A 20,436-nucleotide genomic window follows, 5' to 3' on the forward strand; every position below is an offset into this window, starting at 1 on the left:
CCAACAATAATCCTACTCCTCTACCTTCCTGTTGCATCTACCTTTCTAACAATAATCCTACTCCTCAACCTTCCTATTGCATTTTTCTCTCCAATGCCCATCTCCAAGGTCCTCTACAACTGATATGTCGACTCAATCCAAACATTAGCTAACTCTCGACATTATTAGCATTTTGATGATTTCAGGATTTAGTGTGGTCGGAAGGTAGTATCTTATAAAATGTACAGATCCGGCCACGCAATCCTTGTCATGCATTATTGCTGTATTCATCCAATCTGAACATCTATTCTAGATTAAGCTAATACCTTGAAACAAATGGTTTCAAATATTAAACTAATAGTTTCACCAGAATAACCATATTTTGGAATAAATGACAATGGGACAACAATAAGTGACAACTGGTAATTCTATTCTATTCACATCTGATAACTTTTCATTTAGATTAGTTGTTAGTACACAACACACTGACTGGACAATTATATGGAGCTACTGTGCTGTTATGTAATTGCATTACCCACCACCAACAAAACAATAACAACATCATCGCAAATCACAGACTTTGCATTATTAGATTCAGATGCTCATTGATTGGAGAACAAGTAAATTACATATAAATACATTACTATATAAAAAAAGAGCATAAAGTATGAGACACCCATAGGGCAATGGGTGTCTCAGGGGAGGCAGGAGCTCTGGGGTTTATTCAGTAAAACTTTCCAAAAGTTGCAGATATAAATAGAAGTGACACAATTCTCTATTTTATCTGACAGACAATCATATCTATTCTACACAATGCATTTCTATGTGAACGTTACATCCTCCTGAACAGGCCCTAGTCATAGGGGACCCAGGAGGTTGAGCTGAGTGTTATGAGGGTTGTGGGTATGGTTACTTTGCGGGTGTGGTCAATGGGCGTGGCTTAGGCTGAGGTATCAAAAAGCCTCTCGATCATCTCCTCCACCTGCTCTGGACGATACTTGTGGTATTTCTCAGGATTTTTGGTGAACGAAATGTTGGTGTATCTGTGAAGGAATTCAACATTCATGAGTAACAATGTTTTGTGTAAACTTTCAGCCGTCCTTCCTAACTGAGCTGCGGAGAGAAAGGAAACCCTTTTAGCGAGGTTCTGACTAACAGAAGATGAACCCAGAAAATAAATACACTTCCTACAAATTACAATGGTTACCATCCTTTACAATATGTGAGAGAGAGGAGGAATAACACAGATGTCACAGTAGTGGTGGTGCTTAAGACTCACCTCTGTAGGAAGGCCCTGTAGGCCTCCGACACCACTCTCCTCTGGGCGTGGCGGATGGTGTCTCTCTGCTCCTTGTCTGGGATGGCCCACACCTTCTGGATCTTACACAGCTCCTCCAGACCGTCGTTGAATCCCTACAGAGATCAAGGGATCAGTCCATAAGCATACGTTTAAATCATACGTTCATGGAGCTAGAGATTAAATTGAAGGCATTTTAACTGATGTGTTGGCACATTTAAAAAGTATCCAATTCATCACTCTTGAATCATGAGTATATCCTTGGTAGGGATTCAATGTGTTTTGTGTTACCTGTATGCTGTTGGTTATTTTACCTTAAACTTGTCTTTGATCACCTGACGCTCTTTGTCTTTCAGCTGGTGAGAGGGAACATATGAAAACCATTTACTTCACATGTACAGATAAAATAGCAAATGTGCACAGCAAGCTAAGCATCGCAAACAAGGCTGTATGCTTTGTATACACACCGAGTGTACATCCTTCCTTATATTGAGTTGTCTTCAAAACAGCCTCAATTCGTCGGGGCATGGATTCTACAAGGTGTTGAAAGCATTCCACAGGAATGCTGGCCCATGTTGACTCCAATGCTTCCCAAAGTTGTGTCAAGTTGGCTGGATGTCCTTTGGGTGGTGGACCATTCTTGATACACATGGGAAACGGTTGAGCGTGGAAAAACCCAGCAGCGTTGCAGTTCTTGAAACAAACCGGTGTGCCTGGCAGCTACTACCATACCCCTCTGAATGGCACACATACACAATCCATGTCTCAATTGTTTTAAGGCTTAAAAATCCTTCTTTAGCCTCTATCCTCCCCTTCATCTACACTGATCGAAGTGGATTTAACAAGTGACATCAATAAGGGCAATCATAGCTTTCACCTGGATTCACCTGGATTCAGTCTATCATGGAAAGAGCAGCTGTTCATGTTTAGTACACTCAGTGTACATACGCATATCAAGTAAACAGTCTCACCTTGGTTCCTGGTTGGAAGGCAGGCATGTTCCGGTCCATAATATGCTCTGTGACCTTGTACCAGCTAAAGAAAAGCAAGACAAACAACAGAATAGTATGTTATGTAAGATCACAGGAGATAGTTTACGTAGTGCAGGTACTAGCTAGTGATTCAGGAACATGCTGTAGCTACATCTAAATGAGAGCGTACCCAGATACCCTTCAGCCCATTATGTATTTACCTGCGCTGGTATATCTGTATCTGCTGTTCTATCAGCTCTCTGTATGAACTCTCAGCCTTCTTCTGAGTCACTGTCACCAACTGGATCAGTTCAGACCTGAGGGAGGGATGGACACACGGACACACACAGGGTAATATGGTTAAAATAACATGTGACTTTGACTAAGTATATTCTTGCTTTATGGTATATCAATTCTCTGCCTGAGCATCTGCATTAGAAAAGGTGTTTGGCTCCGTGGCAATGCATTTCTTGATTAGTGTTTACTGTAGGCTATATATATGTTTGAGTAGCGGATATCAATAGGGTTACTAGTAGTTTCGAAAGATATCAATTTAAATGGTTTGTGTGTGAGGTCGTGCAGGCACGTTGGTGGGATAATAAGGGGATATCGGGGCCTACTTCTCCAGGGACTTGAGGATGTAGTTGTAGTTGTTGTGGAGGAAGATGGCACTCAGAGCAGAGTCCTCGTACACCTTGGATTTACTGAGAAGATTCAGCTGCAAGTTCCCCAACACTTTACCTGAGAGAGAAGCAACCCAGATTCAGAATCAGAGCCAAGGACATTCGTAAACTGTGCTTGGTTGGTTCCAACTGTTTGCACATTTGAATCATCTAGTTATGGAGATATAAGATATATAGGATCAACTTTATTGTCATTGAGGGGACGTTTGTGTTGGAGAAAAGTTCAATAATGTGACCAAAACAATTCAAAGCTCTGTCCTTTATATAGCTACTGTACAAATGGATTACATACAGCATGTATCTTTACTTAAAGGTAGACTCAGCGAGATGACGTAGATGCAATGTAAACAGCAGCAGTTCATTTCCGCAACAACTAAGAGCGTTGAAGGGTGAAGGTTAAACTTCTCCGTTGTTTTGGTCCTGTAGCAACCACCCTGTAACAGCGTGAAGCGAACCTTTGCACATGCGCAGATACTCTGTGTGACAGCAAAATCTTGCATCGCGTTAATCGCAATATCAGCAGTGCTGCTCGTGGCAACGTTAAAACGCTGAGTCTACCTTTAATTAAGCTCTTGATTTTCTTTGTAACATGCAACGTTTTAACATACACATCTTCACTTCCTAAACTTACATATGTAGGTGCTGAGAAGTCTCCTACTGAACTCAGAGCTGCTGGCTGACGAACTGGTCTCTGCAGATTGTAAAACAGTGTTAACATAAGATCTATCTATAACCGTTGAGTTACATAATCCACTGTGTCACTGCTAATCCCTCAACTGAGATATAATATCATCTTTCTGTTAATCTCCCATGATCTCTTTGGGATTTGAATTATAGTCATTTTTATTCCTGTTCAAATAACTTAATTCATTAGAGGTGAAAGGTTAATTACAATTTAAATGTAAAAAAAATGTATATGTTGAGAGTGTGACTGGCTGGAAAAACGCAATTTCCATAATACTGTAAGCACCTCAGTAGCATGATCCATGTTCCACAGTCTTTACAATCATATAAGGATGCAATACTACTACCCATACTTACTATCGAGGTATTTCTGTTAATGGGGTTTGTGTAACATTACTCATCCATTAACTAAATCCTAAACAACATGTTGATAAAAACCTGAGACCATTCATAAAGTCAGAAACGTATTAATGGCTCTGTCCTTCCCTACTCCTCTGGTAGTGAAGCACCTGTGAAACCTGTCTTGTGTTGGCTTACCTCGGGGATCTAAAGGGATATTGTACGTGTCCCCCAGTACTTTAGGGCAGAGGCAAGGCAAAAAAGAGAGAGACAGAAAAGATGAGAGAAGCAAAGTGCAAAAGGTTAGAAAAGATATGTTAGTGCAGAGTAAGCAAAGTACTGTTAACAGCCAGACAGCGATAGGTAGAGAGTATGGTGGTTTATGGGTAAGGGGCATGGGGTGAGTGTATAGGGTCACGGTACCGGGATGCAGGAGGGGCAGGAGGGACTAACCCATACAGTGGGGGCCCCTTTTCATCCTTATTGCTAGTATGATTGGTCTTGTTATGACGGTCCATATCTTACCCTCTCAAAGGGTTCAAATGCTGATATGTGTGGCCATTGAGGTTAGAAATGGTTACCCAGATAGTCCCTAGAAAGGGAACACCCTGTCCATAATACAGTATATGGAGTGTCTAGGGGCTCCCTCTAGAGGCAGAGAAAGGCAGTGCAGCAGCGATGGCGAGGAAGAGGTGAAGAAGAGATGAGTTCAAGTCAGCAACACATTAGAGGAAGTTACAGACACAGGCAGAGGAAGAAGGATTAGAAAGAACTCTGGAGGAGAGAAATGCTGATGTGACGTAACTGGAGATAAGGAGGACGTCTAGTTTCTATTACAAACATCAGTTGGTGGATACATGGGGACTTCTCCGACAAAGATGGGATGGTCTACTACTACCGATTCAGAACAGACAAACAATGGACAGACGGAAGCTGGTGGACACTAACAGCAGACCTGGAGCCCGTCCCAAATGGCACCCTATTCCCTATATAGTGCGCTACTTTTGAACAGAGCCATATGGGCCCTGGTCAAAAGTAGTGGACCTTATAGGGAATAGGGTGCCTGAACAGGACAGTCCACTCAGCCCTCCCTACCTTGAGAGGCCAGCATAGCTCCGGCTGTCTCCTGGAAGTCCAGCAGCTGCTGAAGGAACAGGATGGCCTGGGGAAGAGAGAGAGACCAGGGTGAGGAATAATGTAAGGGATGACGGTATGTGACACGAAGATGCTAACAGCAACATATGCCACTATATAAACTCCAGACTGTATGTCAAGAGGGAGGTTTATTGGTTTACATTGCTGGTGAGCTCATGGACAGTTCCATCCTTAGGCATGTTGTACTCCTTGTCAGGGTCATTCTGTCATAGAAAAGAGAGAGAGACAAATTTGTCTTCAATATTTTTTCTCTCTTACAAGAACACTAGGAGATGCTGGTCCTAATAAAATGTCCATATATATTATACTGTAAATAGTTTAGGAATAGTTTGTTAATGGGTTCAAGCTGTGTATAGTATGGTTGAAAGAGCTAAGGAGTGATCGGTGGAGGGTAGTTGCTCTTACCTTGATGCTGTCTGCAAACTCCTCCAGGGCTTTCGCTCCAATAGTCTCCATGGACGTGATGAGGGTAGGCAGCTTGTTCTTGGTACTGGCAGCTGTGCCCTGTAGATACATACCATGAAGGGAAAAGGGAAATTAGATCATAATACAATTTAATTCAAAAAGCTTTTTTTTGTCCAACGTAAAATTGGCTTTGGCATTACATTTCAGATTGTTTATTGTTAATTCATACATCTGCTTAAGTGAGGCCTGTAGGTTACATTACCTGGAGCGTGGAGTCAAAGTCTGGCTTGGTCTGTTTCAGGTGCCTGAGGATGGGGAAGATGGTGAGGACAGCAGAGTAGTCGTGTCTCATGATGGCCCGCCGTGCTGCCGCCACTATGTTGTCTCCCTCCAGCATCAGGTTGTCCAGGGCTTCCTAAGACACAGGAGATCAGACACAGAAACAGGAGGAGTCAGCTTCACTGTACATTATATCAGAGAGCCAATATCAGAGCCAGTACTTCACGCCTCTGTCAACATTCCTATTTTACTACTTTTTATTAATTATTTCTTTACATTTTTGATAACGTGTATTGTACTGTTGAGGAGAGCTTGCAAGTAAGTATTTCACCGTTCCATMTACACCCTGTATCCTGTGCATAAGACCAGTAAACCTTGATTTGACAACATTCTCTTTGAAAACAATCTTGTTATTTGCACAGACACAGTAAACTCAGGAGACTCGTTATATTAGTCTTCTTCTGGGTAAGAAATGCCTATTGTTCGCCTGTCTTTGGTTGAGACCTGACCATACAGTGAACTATGATATTACTGTCCTCATCTGACATGAAAAAAAAGAGGCAACCGAAACGATAAAGGCCTGTGGTTTGGCTGTCTGAGGCCTGACCTGTATGAGGGAGTCATAAAGGCCTGTGGTTTGCCTGTCTGAGGCCTGACCTGTATGAGGGAGTCATAAAGAACTGTGGTTTGCCTGTCTGAGGCCTGACCTGTATGAGGGAGTCATAAAGGCCTGTGGTTTGGCTGTCTGAGGCCTGACCTGTATGAGGGAGTCATAAAGGCCTGTGGTTTGGCTGTCTGAGGCCTGACCTGTATGAGGGAGTCAAAAGTCTTCTTCTGGTGATGTTCAGGGATGATCTCTGTGAGCAGGGCGTATTCACTCTGGGCCAGCTTCACAAAGGCACTGATGCAGTGGATGTAAGAGTCGATCTCTATGTCCAGGACATCATCCTTCCCTGAGGGGCACACGGTGAGGTCAGTTAGGGGACAGGGTGGAGAGGAGACTCGGTGGACCAGGGGCATTGGGCAGGTTGCAATAATACCAACAATCCTGACTGAGAATTATGACTGTTTAGATATGTGTATTTACAGCATGCTTACTTGATGTGCTACTTCCATGAATGGTGTTTTTTCCCCCAAGGGAGATAAATATTGGGCACGTATTTGTTCAAAATTATATTCACTGTATTTCAAAAGCAAAATGGAGAATGCCAGTAGGGGAGAATTTACTTCACATTGATATAATGACATTACCTGACCAGTATATTAGCTGAAAGGAACCACTGACTACTATTTGATGAGGTTTTTTAAACAATAATAGCTAACTTTTTAACTGTCAGCACATATCCACTGGCTTCCATAGCTGTCAATGGATGTGTGCTGAACCTGGTATCACATCCCCACAGGCTTGAATACTGGTGGGTGTCTTGTTCCCCATACAGGACATTTTGGAGCAAACTTCCCCCTTACTCACCTGCTGCTGCCCCATGCTTGTCGGTCAGGGCGTCTGACTGGTGTTTGACCCGCTGGTCATGATCGTGACCTGATGGGTAGGGGGAGGGGGGTATAGTCATGGAACCAGGCTCACTCCTGGGGCCTATAGGCCGAGTGGTAAGCCTGGGACTCGCCTAGAAACATATACTGACCACCAAGCACCCAGCGGGGAAAGCAGAGAACACCCTTGTTGGGGGGCAGGGGGAGGTCAGGGGGACCAGTGAGTTTGTGCGTTTGTTTGACCTGTGTCTGAGATAGTTAGTGGAGGTTATAGCTTTTACAGGAACCAAATTTACATGGCTTTGAAAGCCAGAAGTCACACCAGTTTAGACCTGCTGCAGTTCTAACACGTATTACGTGTTGTAATTTTTATTTTATTTAACCTTTATTAAATAAAATAAAAAATGTTAAGTAAACTTCTATTACCAAATACTACATTTCAATGTGGAATATTTCAGGCTAGCTAAAAAGGAGTTGAAACATTTGAATTACAACTATATTTTGTATTCATTTAACAACATAACTTTTAAATTATTTGCAGCGTCTAACAGCCAGTGACTCTGTAGAGGTTCCTGTGTGTCTGTTGTTTAACAAAAACAACAAGTTAACCTGGACAAGAGCAACAGACCAGTAACCCCAGTACACTGGCATAGTGATAGAYAGAGAGAGACACCGAAGAGAAGACAACAAAGCCAGGGTGCGTTACCTTCCAAAGGAGTGAGGTTAGAGCCCCCCTTTTTCCCATCCAGACCATGCTGAGAGTACTGTTTGAGAAGGTTCTGAGCCTTGCGAATGGTCCCTGCTCCCACAGAGTGACACACAGACACAATCCAGGGGTCCACAGAGAAGAAAAGAAGATAGAGAAACGAAGTAGGAACGGGGGAAGAGAGATGAGAGGAAGAGAGCTAGGAAGTGTGATGAAGATACACCAACACCACATCCCTTCACCACCACCAATCATGAGTGAGAAGAGATGGSGGGCAATGGGAACAATGGCCTAGCACCGCTACTACACAACACAGAAATACAACTACAAGGTAGAACTACAGCACAGCTAGATAAACACACTATGACGGGTGCGCCGAAGCACACTCCACCAGCAAGGTAACAAAAAGAAAATGTAAAGGTTAGGTTCATTATACAAACACAAACAAAACAGCCATCAGAATTAACAATACATTCATTTCAGCATTGTTATTATGGACATTCACTCACACTACTACTGTTATAACATTAACGTAGCATTGGTAGGTAAAATTGTTACATGGTTATATGTTTTACATCTTATAGATGTATAGATTCATACAAAAGCCTGAGTTAATGCAAACAAATAGAGAGCAAGTAAAACAGTACACGATTACGACTTGGGTTTGTGTGTTAGTAAGCATGTGATGCATTATTAGTAATATCAATGAAGTGGGAGACAGAATAGAAATAATGATGCAGAAATATATCTACGTAGAAATGTCTGAAACAATCCTTATTCCTCAACCTATGCTTTGCCTATGATGTTTTCAATTCTAGSAACGTAAGCTATTACTGAGCAATTTTTTTGATCAATTATAATAGAATTGAATATAAGCCATGTAGCAAATGCATTGTTATAGCATAGGAGCATTTAGTTATCGGATGTTGCAGGCCATGTGGTTAAATTACTTCTAAATCAAGCAGTATAAATATGTTCATGTTCTGCAATTGGCTGATTTTGATGGAGAAAATGTTAGCTTTCAGGTCGGTCAATATAAACCACCTATAAACTACCTTAAAATACTTTATAACTTTTTATATTGGTTGCAGAGCAGTCACAATACACACAAAACCCCAAACACTTCTGGCAAACACCAAAGACACTGCAAAACTGGGAGGTCAAAATAAAGACATGCAAGATGCTTCTGTCAAGTCTGCCTCTTCCTCCTGTATCCAACTACATCAAGAAACCCAACTGGAGGTGACCAACTAACCTAAGTGACAAAAACAACAAACTATCAATCACGCTGAATAGGGGAGCGGTAGCATAACTGTTTCCACATCAGATGGCATGATTCTAGTTCACGGTGTTCTGGTCACTGACTACGGCACCCTCGTTTGTGGTCAAATGTGACGTCCAGTTAACAGAAGCAAGCGATGGTAACGAGACGATAGAGAGAGACACACTAAAGCTTTTCTCTTTACCTGGGATGTAGACTGTCATCACCATCATCATCACAATACACATGAGGATTATAAAACAAGAGGAAAGCAGAGGGGTTAGTCGGGGTCATGACAAGGAGAGAGAAGGCAAAATCACAGGAACATATAGTCTACGTCCCAAATGGCACCCTATTCCTTACATACAGTAGTGCACTACTTTTGACCAGGGACCTATGGACCCTGGTCAAAAGCAGTGTACTATATAGGGAATAGGTTTCCATTTGGGATGTAATCATAGAAGGGGTGGTGAGGGACACTGTCGTCCATTAATAAGGCTGATGATGCTAGAGAAGCTCGGGAGTCATGACGACTATGATGAATCATGCTCTCTGTGATTTGGAGGACACTTGAAACAGAATACAATTACGCAAGAGGGAACTATAACCAATCATCTGATTCAGAATGTTCAGACCAGAGGGACATTCTTAAGTGTGTGAGCTGTCTGAAATTGTAGTACAGTGTATGATAATAGATTATCTTGATATCTACACTGAGTGTACAAAACATTAGGAACACATTCCTAATATTGAGTTGCACCTTCTTTTGCCCTCAGAACAGCCTCAATTCGTTGTGGCTTGGACTCTACAATGTGTCAAAAGCGTTCCACAGGGATGCTGGCCCATGTTGACTCCAATGCTTCCCACAGTTGTGTCAAGTTGACTAGATGACCTTTGGGTGGTGGACCATTCTTTATACACACAAGAAACTGTTAAAGGAGAAAAAAAAACAGCAACGCTGCAGTTCTTGACACACTCAAACTGGTGCGCCTGGAACCTACTTCCATACCCTGTTCAAAAGGCACTTCAATCTTTTCTCTTGCCCATTCACCCTCTGAATGGCACACACACATTCCATGTCTCAAGGTTTAAAACTCCTTATTTCACCTGTCTCCCCTCCCCCATCTACACTTACTACGGTGGATTTAACAGGTGACATCAATAAGGGACAATAGCTTTCACCTGGATTCACCTTGTCAGTCTGTTATGGAAAGAGCAGGTGTTCATAATGTTTTGTACACWCAGAGTGTATATTCCTGTTTGCAATGACTGTGATGAAGTAACGCATTCTGTGAATTTGTGGTAGATATGAACCTGTTTGTGGTGGGTATGATTTTAGCATACGGATGAGAGTGATAGTGACACTATAGCTATAGTTGAATCGTCATGGAGGCACAGCAGAGTGTAACGTTACCGGGCCGCAGCAGGGCACTGACCTGGTCTCTTGGGTGCCTTCTTAGTTGGCGTGTCCTTGCGTTTGGTCTGCACGGCGGGCGAGTAGAGGATGCCAGAAGAGGCAGAACTCTTCCGGAAGTGGTCTTTCAGACCCTTGATGGAGCGGTCCAACTGATTGGAGCGGATCTGGAAGTACACGTTCATAAAGTCTGCAGAGCAGAGAGGAGATGTGGTCAAGAGGAGAGGACAACTATCAGACATAAATATGGTTATGAAATCTACATCTATGTTAGGAGCAGGTTTTGAGTACAACTGTTGAACATAATCATGAAATCTGCAGAGGTAGAGAAGAAGTGGTCAAAACTGGACGATAACCACCATAAAACCCATAATTATGGAATTGACAAGGGTGTGGTAGGTTCTGAGTACACCAATGGAAGGAAAAGGTTTTCAACTGATCATGTAGTGTGATGAACGGGATCCTTGGGACGTACTAACTCTGACCTCACCCCATTGAAGTTGAAAACGGTTAGGGTTGAGTTAGGGGTATGGTTAGGTTTATGGTAGGGGTGTCCCAAGGATCCCGGATAGCAGTAACCATGAGAGAAGGGGCAGCTAGTCTGTTTCTGCCACTTACGGTTCCTGAGGGTGAGATGGGTTGATGCTGGTAGGGATCTCATCTGACCCTATCCACCGTCCTGCTACTGCTCTTCCTGCTGGCTGACTGAATCCTCATCCTCCTCATTGACACTGGCTTCATCTGAGTGACCTGTACTGCAATCTCCTATTGCCCTGTTATCTCTCCTCAACACGTAATCCACATAACATCTACATAATAGTATTAAGTCTACACGTAGTGGAGCAGGTTGAGAGTTTCAAGTTCCTTGGTGTCCACATCACCAACAAACTGACATGGTCCAAGCACACCAAGACAGTACTGAAGAGGGCACGACAAAACCTATTCCCACTCAGGAGGCTGAAAAGATTTGTCATGGGTCCTCAGATCCTCAAAAGGTTCAACAGCTGCATCATTGAGAGGATCCTGATTGGTTGCATCACTGCCTGGTATGGCAAATGCTCAGCCTCCGCCACAAGGCACTACAGAGGGTKYTGRGWACGGCCCAGTACATCACTGGGGCCAAGCTTCCTGCCATCCAGGACCTCTATACCAGGTGGTGTCAGAGGAAGGCCCTAAAAATTGTCAAAGACTCCAGCCACCCTAGTCATAGTCTGTTCTCTCTGCTACTGCACGGCAAGCGGTAATGGAGCACCAAGTCTAGGTCCAAGAGGCTTCTAAACAGCTTCTACACCAAAACCATAAGACTCCTGAATAATCAAATCAAATGGCTACCCAGACTATTTGCATTGCCCCCCTGCACATGACTCTGTACCGGTACCCCCTGTATATAGCCTTGCTATTGTTATTTTACATTTACATTACATTTAAGTCATTTAGCAGACGCTCTTATCCAGAGCGACTTACAAATTGGAAAGTTCATACATATTCATCCTGGTCCCCCCGTGGGGAATGAACCCACAACCCTGGCGTTGCAAGCGCCATGCTCTACCAACTGAGCCACACGGGACCATTTTACTGCTGCTCTTTAATTATTTGTTACTTTAATTTCTTATTTCTTTAGGTATTTTTCTTAAAACTGCATTATGGGTTCAGGGCTTGTAAGTAAGCATTTCACTGTAAGGTCACCTGTTGTATTCGGCGCATGTGACAAATAACATTTTATTTGATTTATGTACTATAAAATAGAATCAGCATCCTTTGAAAAGAAACCGATGACACCTTCAAACATGAAACGGACATCAATGGAAGAGTGAGTGCATTTCATGTACAGTACAAGTACCCTGGTTGAGTCCATACTTCAAGGGACTACGCTAAAGGAGAAATGACTGGGGACAGAGATCAGTGACAATGTATAAAGTGTGGGTGATCTACCCTGGTTGCGTCCGTACTCCACCAGCCAGCCAGAGATACAGATGATATCCTGTAGCACGGCCTCAGGGAGGTGTTCTAGAGTCACCTCCTCCTGAACCTCCAGCTCCTCATCTACAGTGATGGCATCCAGGATCAATATGGGAGGAACAGGTTTACTGTAGCGCGTCAGCAGACCACGGAACTCAGCTTCCAGCAGCTCCTTACCCTTCTCAAACCGTGCTTTCTGTAGATAGCAAAAAGTACAGTGAAGTAAGTATTTAATGTTAAGAATGTATTGTTATTGATAGCAGGATGTGAGGAATGATTTTAGAGGGAGTGAGAGAGAGAGACAGACAGGGGATGAGAGAGAGAGGGGGGAATGAAAGAGAGAAGAGAGAAAGAGAGAGAGCAAGAAAACAAGAGCGAGTGAGAGAGACCGATATTTGAGTACTGTACCACTGTATTGAGCTCAGGGCTATCTGGGTTGTTGTCCTGAAAGTACTCAACAGCTTTCTGGATCTTGGCAATGCAGGCCAGGTACTCATCTAGTCTGCCCGTTGGCCTGGAACATAGAAACATAGCACCAGGTATCAGCTTTGGTCTGTTATCCCAAGCTAAGACATTTTGCCTGGACTGTTAGCTAGTAGTTAATAGCTAGTAGTTAACAGCACTGCTTACAGTACTCTCTACTCCAACACAGGAAGCAATAGGGCAGTGCTGAATAAAATATGATGACTGTCATATCATGGAAGATTAAATCCAAAGATAACAGGATAATAGTTAAGTAGAGCGCGATAATGCAAAAATAGCCTTACGCCCACTTTTGGGTCAAAACGTTACACTCAATAAAACTGCGTGAGCATTTTATATATTTTAATTTTATTTAACAGCGTGCAGCTGTCTATCTAAATAGATGCCAGTCTCTCTCTCTCTGTCTGTCTGTCTGTCTGTCCCCGGAGTCATGTCTGACTCTCACCCCTCTCTGATGATCTTGTCGGTGTCCTTGGCTACATGGTAATAACTGATGACATGGTCCATGCAGGACAGGGTCTTATCCACATTCTCCTGAAGCCTCTGTAGGTTCTCTGTCTGCTTGTGTACTGGGATAATGGAGTTCTCCAGCTGCATCAGACGACTCTCAAACGATGACAAGATGGACACCTGCATGGGAGCAGTGGTGGGTTGCAGAAAGAGTCAGCAGTAAAATAACAGTTTATGTGGAATTACTAGGCCTAGGTTTCAAGTGTACAGTACAGATTATGAGAATGTCAGAAAATAGTTGTCTGGAAAGGAACCATTGACTTTTGTATTCACCAACTATATGAAATATATTTCTAGGAGTATTGAGTGGGAAAAGAGTGTCAACCTGCAACATACCATTCCTTTAGTCAGCTGATCACTCTTCTCCATATTCTCTCGGATGAAGGATAGGGTTTCCTGTTCCTGTGACTCATAGAGGGAATGAACGAATTATGACAACAGCGGCCCGAGAGGCAGGATAGTGACAGGGATGTCTACAATAAAYCTTGGTTCTGTTGGAACATCTACTTATCAACCATTCCTAGTGTAACGTTAAAGGTCTGAGAACGTTGATCAAAGAAAAACGCCTCTGTGTGGCTGTGTTTGACAGGTCAAGTCTGGTATGACTGTGCAGTCAGTGTACACTTGTAAACTCATTTGAACAAATTACACTTATAACATGCATAGAGAGGACAACATGTAGTAGCCAAAGTCAAATGTCGCTTAGCTAGTAAATAATGCTAGTTAGCTAGCTAGAGATTTCTCCCATTTCCTTCCCTTCCCATTTCCTGAAACCGACCTGCTTTAGTTTCTCCTCTATCTCCCTCTTCCTCGCGGACGCATCCTCGGTCGGAATCATCCTGGGTGTTTTTGGCAAACGTAGATACAGAAGAAAGGCCACAAATATTGAAAATATAATAGCAAAAGCTATTCAACAAAATAATAACAATGACCCCCAGATTCTCTTCAGCTGGGGCGGGGCAATCAAAACGAGATCGCTTCCGTATCCGTCTTCTTCACATCAGTCATGAACCGCGGCCATCTTTGTTGTGGCAGAACACGTTGCAATAATGTTCCACAAGGTGTCGCTGTCGATCCTAACATTTGCTGCGCACTGAACCTAACTTATGACCAACATGCACGACTGACGTAAGTAGGCTTATGAGTTACTTTAAAATACTGATTCATTTATGCCACATCATTTAATTTAATGAAAATACCTTCCCATCAAGTTCCCATGAGTAAAACTATAAAACAGAGGTGTGTAATCAAATCAAATTATATTTGTCACATGCACCGAATTCAACAGGTGTAAACCTTACCCATGAAATGTTTACTTACAAGCCCTTAACCAACAATGCCGTTAAGAAAAAGGAGTTGAGAAAATATTTACTAAATAAAATAAATTAAAAATAAAATAAATAAGTAACACAATAAAATAACAATAATGAGGCTATATACAGGGGGTACCGGTACCGAGTCAATGTGCTATACAGGGGGTACCGGTACCGAGTCGACAAGTTAGTCGAGGTCATTTGTACATGTAGGTAGGGGTAAAGTGACTATGCATATATAATAAACAGCGAGTAGCATCAGTGTAAAAACAAAGGTACTCTTTGACCCCACACATCAAATTAAAATGAAAGATTTTAGATTCGTAAAAGTTTAGTAATGCATTTCATGAAGTAAATCCAGAATAACTCAAAACACACAGCTCATTTTGGAAATGTTATAAATGTATTTCCACAAAAATATGCCTCACTTTTTTTTAACATAAATATACTATTTACACGTGAACTTGATCTTCTATACTGCTTTACAACCATCAGTTTTATACAGGCAACATGTTTGTATAATACAAGTCAGAAACAACATTTCACTGTATTGAATAAAGTCTAGGGATAATATGCAACAACACATGAAACAGATAAGGTTTTGAGTCAGTATAGCTACAGTGGAAAAGCACAGACTTATCTAGAAATTATCCTTTTTCTCACTTTAAATGGTATCATAATGTGAAAACTCTTCAAAGGTAAGCAATGTCACAAAATGTTTCTATTTTGCATTAGTTTCTAGTAAAACTCTAGGTATACTGTAGCATTCAAAATAATGCAAACATAAGTTAAAATCTGAGAGCAGTCACCCTTCTCTTTGACTCTTCTTGTTTAGTCATTGCCTGTCAGAGAGAAAACACACAAAACAAAAACACAACATTAGATACGCACACAAAATCCTGATTTAAATAAATACAGACAGTTCTTGTCCATTTCAGTAAGGCCTACACGTTGCATCCCAATTCTCCATCCGTCTCCCGAAGTATGTCAGGGAGCCTTCAAGTGCACACTTCTGGAAATGGATGGGGAATCAGGACTTTTTAAATGTTTTAATTTTATTTCACCTTTATATAACCAGGTAGGCTAGTTGAGAACAAGTTCTCATTTGCAACTGCGACCTGGCCAAGATAAAGCAAAGCAGTTCGACACATACTGTACAACAACACAGAGTTACACATGGAATAAACAAACATACAATCAATAATACAGTAGAAAAATCTATATACAGCATGTGCAAATGAGGTAGGATAAGAGAGGTAAGGCAATAAGTAGGCCATGGTGGCGAAGTAATTACAATATAGCAATTAAACACTGGAATGGTAGMATGTGCAGAAGATGAATGTGCAAGTAGAGATACTGGGGTGCAAAGGAGCAAGATAAATAAATAAATACAGCATGGGGATGAGGTAGATTGGATGGGATAATTTATAGATGAGCTATGTACAGGTGCAGTAATCTGTGAGCTGCTCTGACACCTGGTGCTTAAAGCTAGTGAGGGAGGTAAGAGTCTCCAGCTTCAGTGATTTTTGTAGTTCGTTCCAGTCATTGGCAGCAGAGAACTGGAAGGAAAGGCGGCCAAAGAAAGAATTGGCTTTGGAGGTGACCAGTGAGATATACCTGCTGGAGCGCGTGCTACGGGTGGGTGATGCTATGGTGACCAGTGAGCTGAGATAAGGTGGGGCTTTACCTAGCAGAGACTTGTCGATGACCTGGAGCCAGTGGGTTTGGCGACGAGTATGAAGCGAGGGCCAGCCAACGAGAGCGTACAGGTCGCAGTGGTGGGTAGTATATGGGGCTTTGGTGACAAAACAGATGGCACTGTGATAGACTGCATCCAATTTGTTGAGTAGAGTGTTGGAGGCTGTTTTGTAAATGACATCGCCGAAGTCGAGGATCGGTAGGATGGTCAGTTTTATGAGGGTATGTTTGGCAGCATGAGTGAAGGATGCTTTGTTGCGAAATAGGAAGCCGATTCTAGATTTAATTTTGGATTGGAGATGTTCAATGTGAGTCTGGAAGGAGAGTTTATAGTCTAACCAGACACCTAGGTATTTGTAGTTGTCCACATATTCTAAGTCAGAACTGTCCAGAGTAGTGATGCTGGACGGGCGGGCAGGTGCGGGCAGCGATCGGTTGAAGAGCATGCATTTAGTTTTACTTGCATTTAAGAGCAGTTGGAGGCCACGGAAYGAGAGTTGTATGGCATTGAAGCTCATCTGGAGGTTTGTTAACACAGTGTCCAAAGAAGGGCCAGAGGTATACAGAATGGTGTCGTCTGCGTAGAGGTGAATCAAAGAATCACCAGCAGCAAGAACAACATCATTGATGTATACAGAGAAGAGAGTCGGCCCAAGAATTGTACCCTGTGGCACCCCCATAGAGACTGCCAGAGGTCCGGACAACAGGCCCTCCATTTGACATACTAACTCTATCAGAGAAGTAGTTGGTGAACCAGGCGAGCAGTCATTTGAGAAACCAAGGCTGTTGTGTCTGCCAATAAGAATGTTATGATTGACGGAGTCGAAAGCCTTAGCCAGGTCGATGAAGACGGCTGCACAGTAATGTCTCTTATCGATGGCGGTTATGATATCGTTTAGGACCTTGAGCGTGGCTGAGGTGCACCCATGACCAGCTCTGAAACCAGATTGCATAGAGGAGAAGGTACGGTGGGATTCGAAATGGTCGGTAATCTGTTTGTTAACTTGGCTTTCGAAGACCTTAGAAAGGCAGGGTAGAATAGATATAGGTCTGTAGCAGTTTGGGTCTAGAGTGTCTCCCCCTTTGTAGAGGGGGATGACCGCGGCAGCTTTCCAATCTATGGGAATCTCAGATGATACAAAAGAGAGTTTGAACAGGCTAGTAATAGGGGTTGCAACAATTTCGGCAGATAATTTTAGAAAGAGAGGGTCCAGATTGTCTAGCCCGGCTGATTTGTAGGGGTCCAGATTTTGCAGCTCTTTCAGAACATCAGRTATCTGGATTTGGGTGAAGGAGAAATGGGGGAGGCTTGGGCGAGTTGCTGTGGGGGGTGGAGGGATGTTGATCGGGGTAGCGGTAGCCAGGTGGAAAGCATGGCCAGCCGTAGAAAAACGCTTATTGAAATTCTCAATTATAGTGGATTTATCGGTGGTGACAGTGTTTCCTAGCCTCAGTGCAGTGGGCAGCTGGGAGGAGGTGCTCTTATTCTCCATGGACTTTACAGTGTCCCAGAACTTTTTTGAGTTTGTGCTACAGGATGCAAATTTCTGCTTGAAAAAGCTAGCCTTAGCTTTCCTAAATGCATGTTTATATACTCTATGTTCCTAACTTCCCTGAAAAGTTGCATATCACGGGGGCTGTTCGATGCTAATGCAGAACGCCACAGGATGTTTTTGTGCTGGCCAAGGGCAGTCAGGTCTGGTGAGAACCAAGGACTATATCTGTTCCTGGTAAAAAAAAATTGAATGGGGCATGTTTATTTAAGATGGTGAGGAAGGCAATTTTAAAGAACAACCAGGCATCCTCTACTGACGGGATGAGGTCAATATCCTTCCAGGATACCCGGGCCAGGTCGATTAGAAAGGCCTGCTCGCTGAAGTGTTTTAGGGAGCGTTTGACAGTGATGAGGGGTGGTCGTTTGACCGCAGACCCATTACGGATGCAGTCAATGAGGCAGTGATCGCTGAGATCTTGGTTGAAAACAGCAGAGGTGTATTTGGAGMGCAAGTTGGTTAGGATGATATCTATGAGGGTGCCCGTGTTAACAGATTTGGGGTTGTACCTGGTGGGTTCATTGATCATTTGTGTGAGATTGAGGGCATCAAGCTTAGATTGTAGGATGGCCGGGGTGTTAAGCATGTCACAGTTGTCAGACTATGCATTCAAAAGTTACCTGTCCAAAATAGTTAGTAGCCATGTTCTTCAAACTGGTACTACCACCCACTTTACAGCGAACATATCCGTACAGGTTAGCCCCCTGTAGCACCACGCCCATGATGACCATGGCCTGGGTGGAGGAGAGAGGTGCGAGATTATAAGAACTAGGCCTTTATGGCTGACATCGGAGCAACATCCTTATAGTGAGAGAGCACTGGCAAAGCTAAAAATTAACTAGCCCACTTCATCTTGAAAGAGACGAGGGTGCTGATGAGTAATGTGAGCAGTGACGCCTTACACAGTATGTCTGACGATGAAGCAATCTCCACAAATTGAGAGAGCACTGGCAAAGCTAAGAACTTACAATTAACTCAAGCTGTGTTGATGTAACAGTTTAACTTTAGACCGTCCCCTCGCGCGAACCAGGGACCCTCTGCACACATCAACAACGGATCGTTACCCATCGCTCCACAAAGGCCGCGGCCCTTGCAGAGCAAGGGGAACCACTACTTCTAGGTTTCAGAGCAAGTGACGTAACCGACTGAAAGGCTGCTAGAGCGCACCACCGCTAACTAGCTGCCATTTCACATCGGTTACATTCACCCCCCTTTCGACCTCCTCCTTTTCCGCAGCAACCAGTGATCCGGGTCAACAGCATCAATGTAACAGTATAACTTTAGTACGTCCCTTCACCCCGACCTCGGGCGCGAACCAGGGACCCTCTGCACACATCAACAACGGTCGCCCACGAAGCATCGTTACCCATCGCTCCACAAAGGCCGCAGCCTTGCAGAGCAAGGGGAACCACTACTTCTAGGTTTCAGAGCAAGTGACGTAACCGACTGAAAGGCTGCTAGCGCGCAACACCGCTAACTAGCTAGCCATTTCACATCGGTTACATTGACACCCATGTGATATTCACTTTAAAATATAATGACTAGATTTGACTAACCAGCCATTTGATCTTGAAGGAGAAAAGTGTGTTGAAGACAAAGTAGACCCAGATGAGTGGACACATGACCAGGCCCACCCAGGTTCTATGGAACAACCAGAAGATCCTCGACTTGGATCTGACACCAGCTGCTTCGAATTCCCTCGAGGCTGAAAGGAAAGAGAGGACATTCTCACATCTGTGGATGCCAAGTAGCTTTTTGACCAAGTAAGTATTTGCATTACAAAGTGCTGGGTAAATTTTAGGATTGAGGGTTATAATGCTTTGAGTGTATCCAAAGAAAGTACACCTCAAGATTGGGAGAGACCACATGTATATACAGTAATAGGCTTTGTTATGACATCAAAATCCAGAGTCGATACAGGTTCTATGGAACTAGGTTTTACCCCTACAGAAGAAGGTAATTCAGTGGAGGGCAGTTAGTTACTATCTGCCCCGAAAGGATTGGGATGTGTGTACCTACCTTTCTGGACTCAAACAAACCAGTGGATTTTTCTATCGTCCATCCACCTGGTTCCACCACCTCAGGCCACCATCAACCGCCCAGTGATGTTCTGAAATATGGTAGAGGAGTCAATACATCATTAGGCTACTTAGTTAAAAAAAAGAGACAGAGGGTTGACAATATTTACACATGTTATATTGGTATTTTATTGGTCTTCTATTGCGGTTCTATTGGCGTTATATTACTATTCTATTC

General features: G+C 43.1%; 1 protein-coding gene and 1 pseudogene across 14 annotated transcripts; both read right to left on the minus strand.

Annotated features, from left to right (window-relative positions):
• Nucleotides 1–388: 388 nt before the first annotated feature.
• On the minus strand, nt 389–14,593 carry exoc7 (exocyst complex component 7). Of its 14 annotated transcripts, XM_024007153.2 has the most exons (22): nt 14,395–14,593; nt 13,953–14,018; nt 13,552–13,736; nt 13,032–13,137; nt 12,597–12,819; nt 10,687–10,854; nt 9,456–9,467; nt 7,990–8,082; nt 7,264–7,332; nt 6,600–6,745; nt 5,776–5,928; nt 5,514–5,612; nt 5,249–5,311; nt 5,049–5,115; nt 4,152–4,190; nt 3,562–3,621; nt 2,868–2,988; nt 2,469–2,564; nt 2,248–2,311; nt 1,591–1,632; nt 1,259–1,392; nt 389–1,022 (listed from the first exon to the last, which is right to left on the minus strand). In XM_024007153.2, exons 1-22 carry the CDS (start codon nt 14,452–14,454, stop codon nt 920–922), a joined length of 2,169 nt encoding a protein of 722 aa, XP_023862921.1. In that variant the 5' UTR covers nt 14,455–14,593; the 3' UTR covers nt 389–919. The 14 variants fall into 14 exon arrangements, with proteins under 14 accessions (XP_023862921.1, XP_023862922.1, XP_023862927.1 ...); XM_024007154.2 differs by lacking the exon at nt 9,456–9,467; XM_024007159.2 differs by lacking the exon at nt 7,990–8,082 and having other exon boundaries at nt 14,395–14,592.
• A 1,124-nt stretch (nt 14,594–15,717) lies between these two features.
• LOC111977968 (Golgi apparatus membrane protein TVP23 homolog B-like) overlaps nt 15,718–20,436 on the minus strand; it is a 14,575-nt pseudogene continuing 9,856 nt past the window's right edge.

The sequence above is a fragment of the Salvelinus sp. IW2-2015 genome, linkage group LG18, assembly GCF_002910315.2.
Source record: "Salvelinus sp. IW2-2015 linkage group LG18, ASM291031v2, whole genome shotgun sequence".
Classification (NCBI taxonomy): domain Eukaryota; kingdom Metazoa; phylum Chordata; class Actinopteri; order Salmoniformes; family Salmonidae; genus Salvelinus; species Salvelinus sp. IW2-2015.